The sequence below is a fragment of the Megalobrama amblycephala genome, linkage group LG22, assembly GCF_018812025.1.
Source record: "Megalobrama amblycephala isolate DHTTF-2021 linkage group LG22, ASM1881202v1, whole genome shotgun sequence".
Taxonomy (NCBI): Eukaryota; Metazoa; Chordata; class Actinopteri; order Cypriniformes; family Xenocyprididae; genus Megalobrama; species Megalobrama amblycephala.
Window position 1 is genome coordinate 1464140 of NC_063065.1, and position 15035 is coordinate 1479174.

Genomic DNA, 15035 nt, shown 5'->3' on the forward strand with positions numbered 1-15035 from the left:
ACGCTACATTTGCTCAAATGCCAATGGCCTGCTCTCTTTGATGGAGCGGAATCCTGGGATCATTTAGAGCGTTTCGTCTCTGAAACGCTCCAGAGAGAGAGAGAGAGAGAGCAGAACACGAGATGCAAAAAGAAGAGGGCAGATGTGAAGGAGAAAAAAAAAAAAGAGGTGCGAGTTTTGCCGTTAAAGCTGGAGTGTGCAGACTGGTTTCCATGGCAACCGGACAGAAGTTTCCATTTCAAACACATTCTAAAATAGTTGCAGCAACTGATGAAACATTTAAATCAAGAACAAAGAGCACGATAAATTTGGTGCTTTTGTATTGTGATCTGCTGTGTGAAGATCAATATGATGTATCCATTATTAGCATTAGTTCTTTAATGAAAGATATCAATATATATACTGTATGCATGTATTTATATTTATGATTGTATATGACTATGCTTTAATAACCTGTGAAGGTTAATGCAGCACTTCTCAGATCACAGCGAACGTACAGAGAGAAACGAACGACACGCACCTCCAGAATGACATCGGTCCTGGATAAACAGCGCCCTCTGCAGAAGCTGACCTCCACGTTGTCCAGGCGACAGTCGCCCTTGGTGATGTTCCTGACCTCAGTGTAACGACGGCACTCGGCAACAGGATCCTCTGGAGACGAGAAAGTGATGTTCATGGGAGAAAATGGGACAGGAGAGAGAGAGAGACAGCCGAGGATTAATAGAAGCACATACAGAAGAAGAAATTAATCAAATCTTGTGTGTTGATGTAATGAAGGGTTTCAGAAAAACTCAAAGCAACTGAGAGAAGATTGATGCTTTTAAAGTTGAGAAGAAAATCCAAGGAAGAGTTACAAACACGTTGCCATTAAAAATTCTTTTGTGTACAAATTAGTGCTGTCAAAGCGATTCATTGCATCTAACATAAAAGTTTGTAAATATATGTGTGTGTGTGTGAACATGCATATATATATGCACACACATATTTACAAACTTTTATGTTAGATGCAATTAATCGCAATTAATCGATTTGACAGCACTAGTACAAATATATTTTAAAATCAACATATTTTCTTTCTTAGTACAGTCTTCTTATTGTGCACAATTCATCAGTGCATGTTTTTATAAAGAACAAATGTTTGGTTTTGGTTTCATTAAAATGCAAATACTCAGAAACCAATCATAAAATCAAACCTTTTACATTTTTTCCCTCGCTAAATATCCGGTTTCCCTCAGAAATATGAAGTAAAATGGGTCGAATAGTATTTCATGTTGACTTTAATGTACACAGTGCTGAAATTAAACACTAAAATGTATTAGCATTACCATGAGACCTAAAATATGCAAAATGATTAATATAGTGTGAATTTTAGTAAATGCATTAACAATAAGTATGCATTAATTAATAATGTATTTTTGGTTTTAATAATGTATTAGAAATGTTGAAATTAATAAATGCTTTTGAAGTATTTTTCACTGTTAGCTAATGTATGTGAACAAATGAAAGCTTATTGATGAAGTGTTACCTGTTTGTTATTATTATTGTTAAGTAACAGATTCCTTCATATATGCTTATGTTTGCCATTCTGACAAACTATGCATATGTAGTTCATTAAGTGCATTCAGCATTGTATTTTGCAGCTCTCTTGCTGATTTAGAAGATTTGCACTTGCATTTAAATGCAGTTGTTCCTCCTGAAACTTTGAGAGTTTTCACAATTCAGCATTTTTATATCGCACAAATTATCCGAACGGATCCTTTCAACTGAGAAGAATCTACAGAGTCCTACAAACTCTGGAATGTAGTTCCACCTCTGCCTCGGCTGTAGTTTGACTCAAACTCGGAGTGCCAGAGCTAAAGCTCCAGTATGCTTAATGATGTGTACTACATCAATAGTCTGTGGCACATGGGGCTGCGAGAACTGCTGACAAATATCACCAACTCCTGGCTCACTCTTCCCTATTAGTGGTGAGTTTCGTGACTCTTACCTGGATACTCTCTCCGGCACACAGGGCAGCAGTCCTCCGCTTCCAGCACCTTCACTTCACCCTGGAAAACAGAGAGGGAAATGATGTAGAGGATATCGGTGGTGCCAGGTGGCTCAGAATAGCTCGGCGTACGTGACTCATCTCCTGCGAGATGGACGGATGCTGACAGTACCGCTGTGACAGACTCCATACGACTCCCGCCGGGCCAAAGGTGCTCGGAGCCATTTACAGTCAAAGATGGAGTAAAACAGAGAAGCCAGAGGTGATATAATGAATATTTTGTTTTGTTTGACTTGTTATGCAAATATATACACTCCTGGGCAAATAAAAATAGGCCAAGCCAAAATATTTAGTGATCTTTTAATTGTCTTAACTATTTTAATCCCAAATCACTAGTCAGGAAATTAGCACAAATACTGTAGATAAAGTAACTTAGCACAGAATAGCCTTCCCCAACTTGAAGAGTCAGTGTTTTTCCACTCATTAATGGCTTCAAAATGTCTCCCAGTTCATTTTAGTTTAACGTGAGATCAAATATTCACTATAGGGTTCAAATCTGGACTCAAACATGAGCCTGATGGACTTGTTCTCAAGCCACTTCTTGGTCTTCTTTATTTTTAAGCCATTCTGCAATATTCTCCTGTACTCTGAAGCATTACATGACTTTTCACAGTGAAGCAGATCACCAGTACCAGCAGCTGAAAAGTCTCCCCACACAACAACAGTTCTTCCTCCATTCTTCAGATGCATTTATTATATTATATTACATTTCTCAGCAGATTTTCGAAGACACCGTTCTGCAGCATCAACATGCAACTTTTGTTTTGTTGTGACTCATCACTCCACACACAACTTCCCATATTCTGCCAAAAACTTCATTTTTCTGAGACATCAATGGCTTTTTAAGTAGTGCATTTTGCTTAAATTTTTGCTCCTGACCAATAATTTGTGATTAAGACAATTAAAAGCTTTTTGTTTGTTTAGTTTGGCATGGTAATGAAAATGACAATGTTGACATGTTTGTACTTTAGCAGAATAGATCAGCTATGCTGCTGTTGCTGCTGGTTGTTGCTGCTGCTGCTTTTGTTGCTGCTTCTGCTACTGGTATTGCTGTTGCTGCTATTAGTGCTGGTGCTGCTGTTGCTGCTGGTTGTTACTGCTGCCACTGTTATTGCTGCTGTTATCGCTGCTGCTGGTGTTAGTTATTGTTGCTGCTGCCGTTATTGCTGCTGTTATTGCTGCTGCTGTTATTGCTACTGCTGCTGCTGTTAGTTATTGTTGCTGCTGCTGTTATTGCTGCTGTTATCGCTGCTGCTGGTGTTAGTTATTGTTGCTGCTGCCGTTATTGCTGCTATTATTGTTGCTGCTGCTGTTATTGCTACTGCTGCTGTTATTGTTGCTGCTGCTGTTATTGCTGCTGCTAGTTATTGTTGCTGCTGTTATTGCTGCTCCTATTGTTATTGCAGCTGCTGTTAGTTATTGTTGCTGCTGCCATTATTGCTGCTGCTACCATTATTGCTGCTGCTGCTGTTAGTTATTGTTGCTGCTGCCATTATTGCTGCTGCTGTTGGTTATTGCTGCTCCTATTGTTATTGCAGCTGCTGTTAGTTATTGTTGCTGCTGCCATTATTGCTGCTGCTGCTGCTGTTAGTTATTGTTGCTGCTGCCATTATTGCTGCTGCTACCATTATTGCTGCTGCTGCTGCTGTTAGTTATTGTTGCTGCTGCCATTATTGCTGCTGTTATTGTTGCTGCTGCTGTTATTGCTGCTGCTGTTGCTTATTGCTGCTCCTATTGTTATTGCAGCTGCTGTTAGTTATTGTTGCTGCTGCCATTATTGCTGCTGCTACCATTATTGCTGCTGCTGTTAGTTATTGTTGCTGCTGCCATTATTGCTGCTGCTGTTGGTTATTGCTGCTCCTATTGTTATTGCAGCTGATGTTAGTTATTGTTGCTGCTGCCATTATTGCTGCTGCTGCTGCTGTTAGTTATTGTTGCTGCTGCCATTATTGCTGCTGCTACCATTATTGCTGCTGCTGCTGCTGTTAGTTATTGTTGCTGCTGCCATTATTGCTGCTGTTATTGCTGCTGCTGTTGGTTATTGCTGCTCCTATTGTTATTGCAGCTGATGTTAGTTATTGTTGCTGCTGCCATTATTGCTGCTGCCATTATTGCTGCTGTTATTGCTGCTGCTGTTGGTTATTGCTGCTCCTATTGTTATTGCAGCTGCTGTTAGTTATTGTTGCTGCTGCCGTTATTGCTGCTGTTATTGCTGCTGCTGCTGATGCTGTTAGTTATTGTTGCTGCTGCCGTTATTGCTGATGTTATTGTTGCTGCTGCTGCTGTTATTGCTGCTGCTGTTAGTTATTGTTGCTGCTGCCATTATTATTGCTGCTGTTATTGTTGCTGCCGTTATTGCTGCTGCTACCGTTATTGCTGCTGCTGCTGTTAGTTATTGTTGCTGCTACCATTATTGCTGCTGTTATTGCTGCTGCTGTTGGTTATTGCTGCTCCTATTGTTATTGCAGCTGCTGTTAGTTATTGTTGCTGCTGCCATTATTGTTGCTGCTGCCATTATTGCTGTTGCTGCTGCTGTTAGTTATTGTTGCTGCTGCCATTATTGCTGCTGTTATTGCTGCTGCTGTTGGTTATTGCTGCTCCTATTGTTATTGCAGCTGTTGTTAGTTATTATTGCTGCTGCCATTATTGCTGCTGCTGCTGTTAGTTATTGTTGCTGCTGCCATTATTGCTGCTGCTGCCATTATTGCTGCTGCTGCTGCTGCTGTTAGTTATTGTTGCTGCTGCCATTATTGCTGCTGCTCCTGTTAGTTATTGTTGCTGCTGCCATTATTGCTTCTGCTGCTGCTGCTGTTAGTTATTGTTGCTGCTGCCATTATTGCTGCTGCTGCTGCTGTTAGTTATTGTTGCTGCTGCCATTATTGCTGCTGCTGCTGCTGCTGTAGTTATTGTTGCTGCTGCCATTATTGCTGCTGCTCCTGTTAGTTATTGTTGCTGCTGCCATTATTGCTTCTGCTGCTGCTGCTGTTAGTTATTGTTGCTGCTGCCATTATTGCTGCCATTATTGCTGCTGCTGCTGCTGCTGTTATTGCTGCTGCTGTTGGTTATTGCTGCTCCTATTGTTATTGCAGCTGCTGTTAGTTATTGTTGCTGCTGCCATTATTATTGCTGCTGTTATTGTTGCTGCTGCCGTTATTGCTGCTGCTGCCATTATTGCTGCTGTTATTATTGCTGCTGCTGTTGGTTATTGCTGCTCCTATTTTTATTGCAGCTGCTGTTAGTTATTGTTGCTGCTGCCGTTATTGCTGATGTTATTGTTGCTGCTGCTGTTATTGCTGCTGCTGTTGGTTATTGCTGCTCCTATTGTTATTGCAGCTGCTGTTAGTTACTGTTGCCGCTGCCATTATTATTGCTGCTGTTATTGTTGCTGCTGCCGTTATTGCTGCTGCTGCCATTATTGCTGCTGTTATTATTGCTGCTGCTGTTGCTTATTGCTGCTCCTATTGTTATTGCAGCTGCTGTTAGTTATTGTTGCTGCTGCCATTATTGCTGCTGTTATTGTTGCTGCTGCTGTTATTGCTACTGCTGCTGTTGGTTATTGCTGCTCCTATTGTTATTGCAGCTGCTGCTGCTGTTAGTTATTGCTGCTGCTGTTGCTGTTGATTTTGATTATTGCTGCTGCAGAGCAATTGCAGGATTTGCTTCTGCCAATACACACACGACACGCTGCTGTGAGCAAGTAAGACATGCTGCTGCTGTAAAATATAGCATACTTGAATTACCAGTAGCAGATCTATACAGGTGGAGCTGGGGAAGGTTGAGGGTTTCTGAAAGCGAGCTGTAACTGCTACAGCAAATGCTGACCAAGTATTTGAAGGTTGAGCAGCAAGCTCATTGGCTACTGATTCAGCAGAAACCAATGCTGTGTTTATATCAATAAATGATCTAAAAAGTAATGTTTATTGTTAGCTCATGTAACAATGTTAACAAATGAAACCTTATTGTAAAGTGTTACCTATTTGTTATTTTCAGCCACAACACCAAGTGACACACGGGATAATGTTTTATTTAATATTATTTAATTATAAATTTTTCCTGCATTTTAAAAAAGTTGATAATCCTATTTATGTTGCCATTCTAACTATGCATGATTAGCAGGTTTTTATTATTTGCATTCAGCATTGTTTTTGTTTTGTTTTTTGCAGCTCCTAAAACTTTGCTGTGCACTGTAAGAGTTTTCACAGTTTGAACATGTCAGCAGTTTTAAATCGCACAAATTACTGACTGTTTGAATCTCTGAAAACCGTTTTTATCTTTTTCTGATTCAGTTTAGTGCAGCCAAAGGCACAGAAATGAAACACTGTGAAAATGAGTTCAGTCTGTGCTTATTTCTGTCCATGATTATTATTGTAGCTTGGAGTTAACAGGAACAATCCTACAGTGAGGAGTGACATTTACTCGTGCCGGCAGCAAAAATGCAAATAGGGTAATTTGATTTGGACCGAAAAAAAAGAACAAATGTTGTACAAACTGAAGGCAGTATTTTTAGTTTTTTCTTTGAACAGATCTCTGCAGGAGCCCAAAGGAGATGTCGGGTCCTCCTGAGACGGTGCACAGAGCGTCCTAAAGAGCTGCTGATGCTCTGAGACGTCCAGGCCATCACTCCAGAGCCATCTGGGACACAATCTCTGACCGGAGCTGTTGCCTGGACAACGGGTCAGTCTATTTCCAGCATCTGCTGCGCTAACGGCGGCCTGTTCTCTTACTGGGCTCATTTCTGATGCAAGGCTATTCACTGCTTTTTTGGCTGACACATGTAAAACCAAACAGTGAGATTTCTAACTGAGAAACCAGCAATATATATGAAATGTTGAAATATCAGATAATTAGGAAGGAAAGCAAATATGAAAAGACAAATGGCACATTTCTTACCTCAGAGCAATGCAGTGGAGGACAGCTTGATTGACAGTGTTTCTGGCCATTGATACAGCGACATGACTGACAGCCGTCCACCCACTCGGACCCCGGCTGTGACACACAATCAGAATTAATTTATATTTACATTAATTTTGTTCGACAGACACTTTCCTACCAAAACAAGGTCTTGATATATATATACAGGACCTGTCAAAAGTTTGGAAACATTAAATTTTTTTTTAAAGTTTTTGAAAGAAGTCTCTTCTGTTCACCAAGGCTGCATTTATTTGATCAAAAATACAGTAAAAAATGTGAAATATTATTGCAATTTAAAATAGCTGTTTTCTATGTGAATATATTGTCAAATGTAATTTATTCCTGTGATCAAAGCTGAATTTTCAGCATCATCATGAGCCTTCAGAAATCATTCTAATATGCTGATTTGCTGCTCAAAAAACAATTATGATTATTATTATTAATTATTATCAATGTTGTAAACTAAAACATTTTTGTGGAAATAATGATACCATTCAAACATTTGTGGTAATATTAAAAAAAAGAGAAATTCATACTTTTATTCATCAAGGATGCATTAAATTGATCAAAAGTGACGGTAAAGACATTTATAATGTTACAAAATATTTCTATTTAATAAATGCTGTTCATTGAACGTTCTATTCATCAAAGAACTGATAATAATAATCATAAATGTTTCTTGAGTATCAAATCATCATATTAGAATGATTTCTGAAGGATCATGTGACACTGAAGACTGGAGTAATGATGCTGAAAATTCAGCTTTGATCACAGGAATAAATTATATTTTAACATATATTCACACAGAAAACAGTTATTTTACACTGTAATAATATTTCACATTTTTTACAGTATTTTTGATCAAAGTCAGAAGAGACTTCAAATAACACATTTATGTATTTTATTATTATCACAATTTATTATAAAAAAATGTTTGTTTTTATTTTGATAAGATCACAAAGGCAAATATTTTCATTCATTTTCATACATTTTCCTTTAGAGTAACATCACTAATGAATCATGGATTAGGATCATGTTTTAAAGCTTATTCCTAAGAAAGACTCATCTTGAAATGAGAGTAAATATTGATCTGCTGTCCATATGTTATTGTGTATGTATATCATCCATCTGTTTTGTGGTGAAGGCATTTTACCAGCCACAGGAAGTTACATCATCCATCTCATTCACAAAACGCTCTTCATACAGAAACTCTTACTGTAGTTCAATTAGAAAACCTCGTAAGGCCTTTCATCGCTTTATTCATTATTGATGTGGCAATTATCTTTTTTCTATAGATGCCCTGAGCACTCATCCATCACACTCATTAATGATGTTCCTTATTAGGATAAATAAACAAAGTATCCAGCAAAGCAATTACATGATAAAGGGCAGTGATAGTGTACCTCTCGAAGCGTCCCGTCTTCCTCTTCACACTGACAGAGCGCTGGAATCACACACCGGCCCTCCAGGCTCCGATATCGGCCCTCCTCACACACGCAGCCCTCCGTGGCCCCGGGGCCCGTGCAGTTGAGCGGTTCAGGCCTGTAGAGGTCCACACACCCCCTCTCACACACTCGCTCGGACCCGGACACACTCCAGAGCCAACGCTCACCCTTCGGACACTCTGTGTGAATACAGATAAGAGTTTGAACATTTAACATATATGGTGCAATCACGCTTCAAAGAATACACCATATTGCCGTATTTAACTTAATGTGAAAAAAACGCTAAACCAGAATGTGTTTTCTGTCTTAAAGCCCCACAAACCCTCTGCACTGAATTCACACTGTGTTTCTCACCACATTCGGGGCCCCTGCAGACTCGTGACGTGTGTGACGGCCCCTCACACTCCTGTCCTCTGTACTGACGCTGGCGCCGTATCGTCCGACTGGAGAACTGCTGTCCAGAGCCGCAGGACGCGGAACAAGAGCTCCACGCTGACCAGCTGCTCCATTCACAGTCCACTGACACGCAAATAAACACTTCAGACTCTGTTCCTTGCATTTCTTTTTATACCCAGAGGAATATTTATTGCTCTGAGGCTGTAGGAATGTTTGTTTCTCCTCTGAAGATTTAGTCAATAGTTGTTATACAGTTAGAATTTAAAGCTATAATAAAAATACTGTGTGGGGACCCTTTTTGTATCAATTGTGAGTGTATGAGGTCATACACATGACTCACCGTCACATGACTCGTTAGTGCAGGTAAAGAGCCCACCGTCACAGACACTGTAATCAAACACATGAGACAAAAACTAGAGGTAAAAATACATAATTTACTTATTTCGCTTGATGTTGATATTAGTTTCCTCAGAAAACTTTTCCAAAGCAGAAAGAAACCTGTCAAGAATGTATATTTCACCCCAAAATCAATTATTTATTTTAGATTTAGCATAATTTAAACACAAACTATGGAAGCTTGTTTCCGCCACTGAATAAAAAATAAAAAAGGTTATTGTGACTTTTTAGCTCATCATTTTTTTTCAACACTTTTTTCTTGCAATTGCAAGTTTACATCTTGCAATTTTGACTTTTTTCTCAGAAATGAGTTTATATCTCGCAATTCTGACTTTTTCTCGCAATTTTGACTTTAGAACAAGTTAGAATTGTGAGATATAAACTCGCAATTGTGAGAAAAATGTCAGAATTGTAAGAAAAAAGGCAGAATTGCTAGAAAAAAGGCAGAATTTCGAGATATAAACGTGCAATTGTGGGAGAAAAAGTCAGAATTGTAAGAAAAAAGGCAGAATTGCTAGAAAAAAGGCAGAATTTCGAGATATAAACTTGCAATTGTGGGAGAAAAAGTCAGAATTGCTAGAAAAAAGGCAGAATTTCGAGATATAAACTTGCAATTGTGGGAGAAAAAGTCAGAATTGCGAGAAAAAAGGCAGAATTGCAGAATAGAAAAAAGGCAGAATTTTGAATTGATATAAACTTTCGAGATATAAACGCAATTGCAAGAGAAAAAGTCAGAATTTTGAGAGAAAAGTCAGAATTGCAAGATAGAATAAAAGAAAGGCAGAATTTCGAGAATAAACTGTGTGGGAGAAAAAGTCAGAATTGCTAGAAAAAAGGCAGAATTTCGAGATATAAACTTGCAATTGTGGGAGAAAAAGTCAGAATTGCTAGAAAAAAGGCAGAATTTCAAGATATAAACTTGAATTGTGGGAAAAAAGTCAGAATTGACAGAATGTGACAGAATAGAAAAAAGTGCAGAATAAACTTGCAATTGTTGGAGAAAAAGTCAGAATTGTAGAAAAAAGGCAGAATTGCTAGAAAAAAGGCAGAATTTCGAATAAAACTTGTCAGAATTGTAGAAAAAAGAGAAAAAAGTCAGAATTGTGGAAAAAAAAAAGTCAGAATTGTGAGATAAAAAGTCGCAATTATCTTTTAAATTGTTTTATTCTGTGGTGGAAACGAGCTTAACAAACATAACAAAACAGAACACACACTTATAATATAATTCATATATTAGCACATATACATTGTGGGATAAAAATGTCTTTTGATTAATGGTGAAACATGACCTGAGTATTTACTTCTTAATATCTAATTCTTGAATTGTCTGTAATTCTGCCAGATATTCCATACAGGGCATCAGATTCCTTCAGCAATGTCAGAGTGACCTTTCTAAACTTCTTGATATATTTTGTCCAAAGAGATCGTGTGGATTTCACTTCACGACACTGAGACGCACTTATAAAAGCCTCATTGAGTTTCATGAGTTATTGATTCTCAATCCAATAACCACAGAAAGTTCCAGAGATGCATTTACACATGCAACACACACCCTGCGGGAGGAAGAGAAAGAAGGCGAGCCGCTTATATATGAAGTCTTGATAAGTACCATGAGTTGCACGAGTTTGGTATGACAGTTCCGGCAGGAACTTCCTGTTCTTGGAGGTCCAGGGTAACGTTGGGAGACACCGACAGGAGCGAGACGACAGAACAAGGACACTGGGACTGAGGAACACAGGTTCCGTTGAGCATCACCTGCAGATGGATAACATGATTAATTTATCAGAGCGCTGCTCGAGGGACTCGTACAGCCATCTGTGTCCAAACAAGAGGAATTACTGAAGAATTAAACACTTCCAAAAATAAAGAGCCGTCAGGAGCAGATGTGAATGTGTGCTGCTGAAAACCAGACAGCTTCACTGCAAGATCAAAACAAAACTAGATTTACACATTTTCAGAAGGAAAACATGGTGGTGTTTGCCTGTGCGAAAAGCTGCCACTATGATGCTAGGGAGGTGTGGGTGGTTGCCAGGGTGTTGCTATGGAGGTCTAGGAAACTGCTAGGATGTTGTTATGAGGTTGCTAGGGTGTTCAAAGCTGCTAGAATGTTGGTATGGGGTTGCTAGGGTATTCAAAGCTGCTAGGATGTTGCTATGGGGTTGCTATGGGGTTGCTAGGGGGTTCTAGGAAGCTGTGAGATCATTACTATGGGGTTGCTAGGGTGTTCTAAGTAGCTGGAATGTTGCAATGGGGTTGCTTGGGTGTTCAAAGCTGCCAGGACATTGGTATGGGGTTTGCTAGGGTGTTCTAGGAAGCTGCTAGGACATTTCTATGGGGTTGCTATGGGTTGGGGGGGCAGGGGTGGTTCTAAGAATCTGCTAGGACATTTTTGTGTTTTTTGTGGGGTTGCTAGGGTGTTTAAAGCTGCTAAACCGTTGCTATGGGGTTGCTAGGGCGTTCTAGGAAGCTGTGAGGACCAGTGTTGGGGAAAGTTACTTTTAAAAGTAATGCATTACAATATTGCGTTACTCCCTAAAAAAGTAACTAATTGAGTTACTTCGTTACTTTTTATGAAAAGTAATGCGCTACTTTACTTTTGCGTTACTTTTTCTCACTGGGTTTTCTCACTTGCTTGTTTGTTTTTTAATAACAACAAAAAAAGTTCTATTTTTGGCAAAAAGGCCCTTTCACACCAAAAGTGAAATCAATAAGCTTCAGGCTTAAGAAAAAGCATATTTACACCTGTACAGTAGAGGGCGCAGCTCAAACAAACCTTTCAGTTGTGCTGCCATTCTGGATTAAAGAAGAATAGGATACAGGAGAAGGAAGTTCTAGTTCTTATTTCTAAATCTAATCTAAAGTATTTTTTGCTTATTAGTATGGTTGAATTAGGTATATTGAAGGTCAGCAGCAAAGACATTGGATAATAATTTAGATTAAATACATAAAGTATATTTGTGTAATTTAATGTAGTTAATTATTACAGGTTTGCAAAAATTCTGAGATTGCATTTCACTGTTTTTATTCATTTTGAGGAAAACTGAATGATTCTGTGCAAGTGAGATGAGTAAATGCATGTTCACATTTAGTCTAGAACTACAATAACCATAATGCTTACACAGCGTACACAACACCCTCTGCACTTTATTTCTCTCAACATGGGGACAACAAGTCAGTTAATAAATGTGAAAAAGTAACTTGCATTACTTATTTAAAAAAGTAACTTGGATATTTTGTTGTAAATTGAAAAAGTATTGCGTTACTTTACTAGTTACTTGAAAAAGTAATCTGATTACGTAACTCAAGTTACTTGTAATGCGTTACCCCTAACACTGGTGAGGACATTGCTATGGGGTTGCTAGGATGTTCACAGCTGCTAAAACATTGCCATGGGGCTGTTCAAAGCTGCTATAATGTTGCTGTGGGGTTGCTAGGGTGTTCAAAGTATCTAGAATGTTGCTGTGGGGTTGCTAGAGTGTTCAAAGTAGCTAGAACAATGCTATGGGGTTGCTAGGGTGTTCTACAAAGCTGAAAGGACATTGCTATGGCTTGCTATGGTGTTGTCAGGGTGTTCAAAGTAGCTAGGATGTTGCTATGGTATTCTAGGAAGCTGCTAGGACATTGCTATGGGTTGCTAGGATGTTGCTAAGGGGTTGCTAGGATGTTCAAAGTAGCTAGAACGTTGCTATGGGGTTGCTAGGGTGTTCTAGGAAGCTGCTAGGACATTGCTATGACTTGGTAGGGTGTTGCTATGGGGTTGCTAGGGTGTTCAAAGCTGCTAGAATGTTGCTGTGGGGTTGCTAGGGTGTTCAAAGTAGCTAGGATATTTCTATGGTATTCTAGGAAGCTGCTAGGAGATTGCTATGGGTTGCTAGGGTGTTGCTAAGGGGTTGCTAGAGGTGTTCAAAGTAGCTAGAACATTGCTATGGGGTCGCTAGGGTGTTCAGAGTAGCTAGAACGTTGCTATGGGGTTGCTAGGGTGTTCTAGGAAGCTGATAGGACATTGCTATGGCTTGGTAGGGTGTTGCTATGGGGTTGCTAGGGTGTTCAAAGCTGATAGAATGTTGCTGTGGGGTTGCTAGGGTGTTCAAAGTAGCTAGAACTTTGCTATGGGGTTGCTAGGGTGTTCTAGGAAGCTGAAAGGACATTGCTATGGCTTGCTAGGATGTTGCTATGAGGTTGCTAGGGTGTTCAAAGTAGCTAGGACGTTGCTATGGTATTCTAGGAAGCTGTTAGGACATTGCTATGGGTTGTTAGGGTGTTGCTAAGGGGTTGCTAAGGTGTTCAAAGTAGCTAAAACGTTGCTATAGGGTTGCTATGGTGTTCTAGGAAGTTGCTAGGACATTGCTATGGGTTGGTAGGGTGTTGCTATGAGGCTTCTAGGAATCTGCTAGGACATTTTTGTGGTGGGTGTTATAGGAAGCTGTGAGGACAACGCTAGGGTATTGCTAGGCTGTTGTAGAAAGCTGCTAGGACGTTGCTAGGTGGTCTATAGGGTGGTCTCTAGACTTGTTTCAGAGCCCAGGATTTCTTTTGCCCATTTGCCCTTTTGCCATTTTTCATGACATTTTTCAAAATCATGACTCTGATCACTTAGATCAAAGTCACATGATTTAAGGAATCACTCACGGCTCCAGGCGGGCAGCTACACCCAGGACTGCAGGTCGCCGGCACACACTGATTCTCGGGCCACAGATCCTCACAGCTGTACGGACACGATCCCGCACACGTGCTGATCACCTGACCAGCAGGACAATCTGAGGGAGAAAACACGCTGCTTCACACACTAACAAACCACACAGTTATTTCAGCATCCCAATTAGCATACAATTTACATAGATTAGATTATTATTTGAGGGTTGACTACTGCTTTTAATACAGTAGTCTAAACGCAAATGATTTGTTGTGTCTCAGGAGGGCAGAATCTGGTGCTGGTTTAACAGAGTACCAGCTGAAGTTCATTAACAGTAGTAATCAAGCTGCCTAAATGACTCTTGAGGGGAATCTGTTTTAAGACACACTTCATTCCTCCCGAAGGCTTATCTCACGGTTTTAAATGAGTCTATCAACTCCTGTCTTATCATCTAAAAACACAATTAATGAACAGTAGCATGGCCGTCACACGCCGCCTCGTTCAGCTTCTACAGATTCTGTTGCTTTAATGCAAATCAGTGCCGATGTTATTTTTTAATATTTAGTGCATGCTTGTCGTCGACTGAAATAAGCATAAAATTGCACACAAGAGAACCATGTGAAGCTGTAATGGAGCTAAAGGAAGGTAAACAAAATGAGCGTTTCTGCAAATAAACAAATGTGACATGGAAATTGATTATCATGTCTGAAGCTCATGAAAAATATAAAATCATCCTAAATATTATCCTAAAAAAAAATTCTTGTGATTTACTGAGAGATATTCTACCGAGATATTCCTTCATGCAATTCATGCAGGCAAAGCAACACATTCAGTTTGAGTTATGAGTGTGTGCTGTCATGTTTTATGACATCATAAACTGAAATCAGAACGCTTCACAGGCATTACGTATATATACAGAGTGTTTGAAGGGTTTATAGGTGACACATCATAAGTGTTTGTCTTTCATTAACTGTGAGTTTGTTCAGCTGTCAGGCTTCTCCAGTGGTGTATAAAGTACTCGAAAGCCATACTTGAGTAAAAGTATAGATATCTTTTTGGTAGAAGTTAAAGTCACTGTTTAGAAATGTTACTTGAGTAAAAGTTTTAAAGTATGTGATATTTTTTGTACTTAAGTATGAAAAGTATTTTTCTGATATTAAACATACTTAAGTATTGAAAGTAAAAGTACAAGTAAATGTAGGAGCAA

The 15035-nt window shown here is 39.3% G+C and overlaps 1 protein-coding gene across 1 annotated transcript in view; it reads right to left on the reverse strand.

The window, feature by feature from the left end:
• The window catches only part of sspo (SCO-spondin), a 92129-nt gene that overhangs the window by 244 nt on the left and 76850 nt on the right, over nucleotides 1-15035 (reverse strand). Inside the window, 8 exon segments of the mRNA XM_048175527.1 lie at nucleotides 521-651; nucleotides 1988-2048; nucleotides 6938-7033; nucleotides 8362-8582; nucleotides 8758-8922; nucleotides 9140-9186; nucleotides 10805-10950; nucleotides 13825-13952. Coding sequence (XP_048031484.1) covers nucleotides 521-651; nucleotides 1988-2048; nucleotides 6938-7033; nucleotides 8362-8582; nucleotides 8758-8922; nucleotides 9140-9186; nucleotides 10805-10950; nucleotides 13825-13952 — 995 coding nt within the window.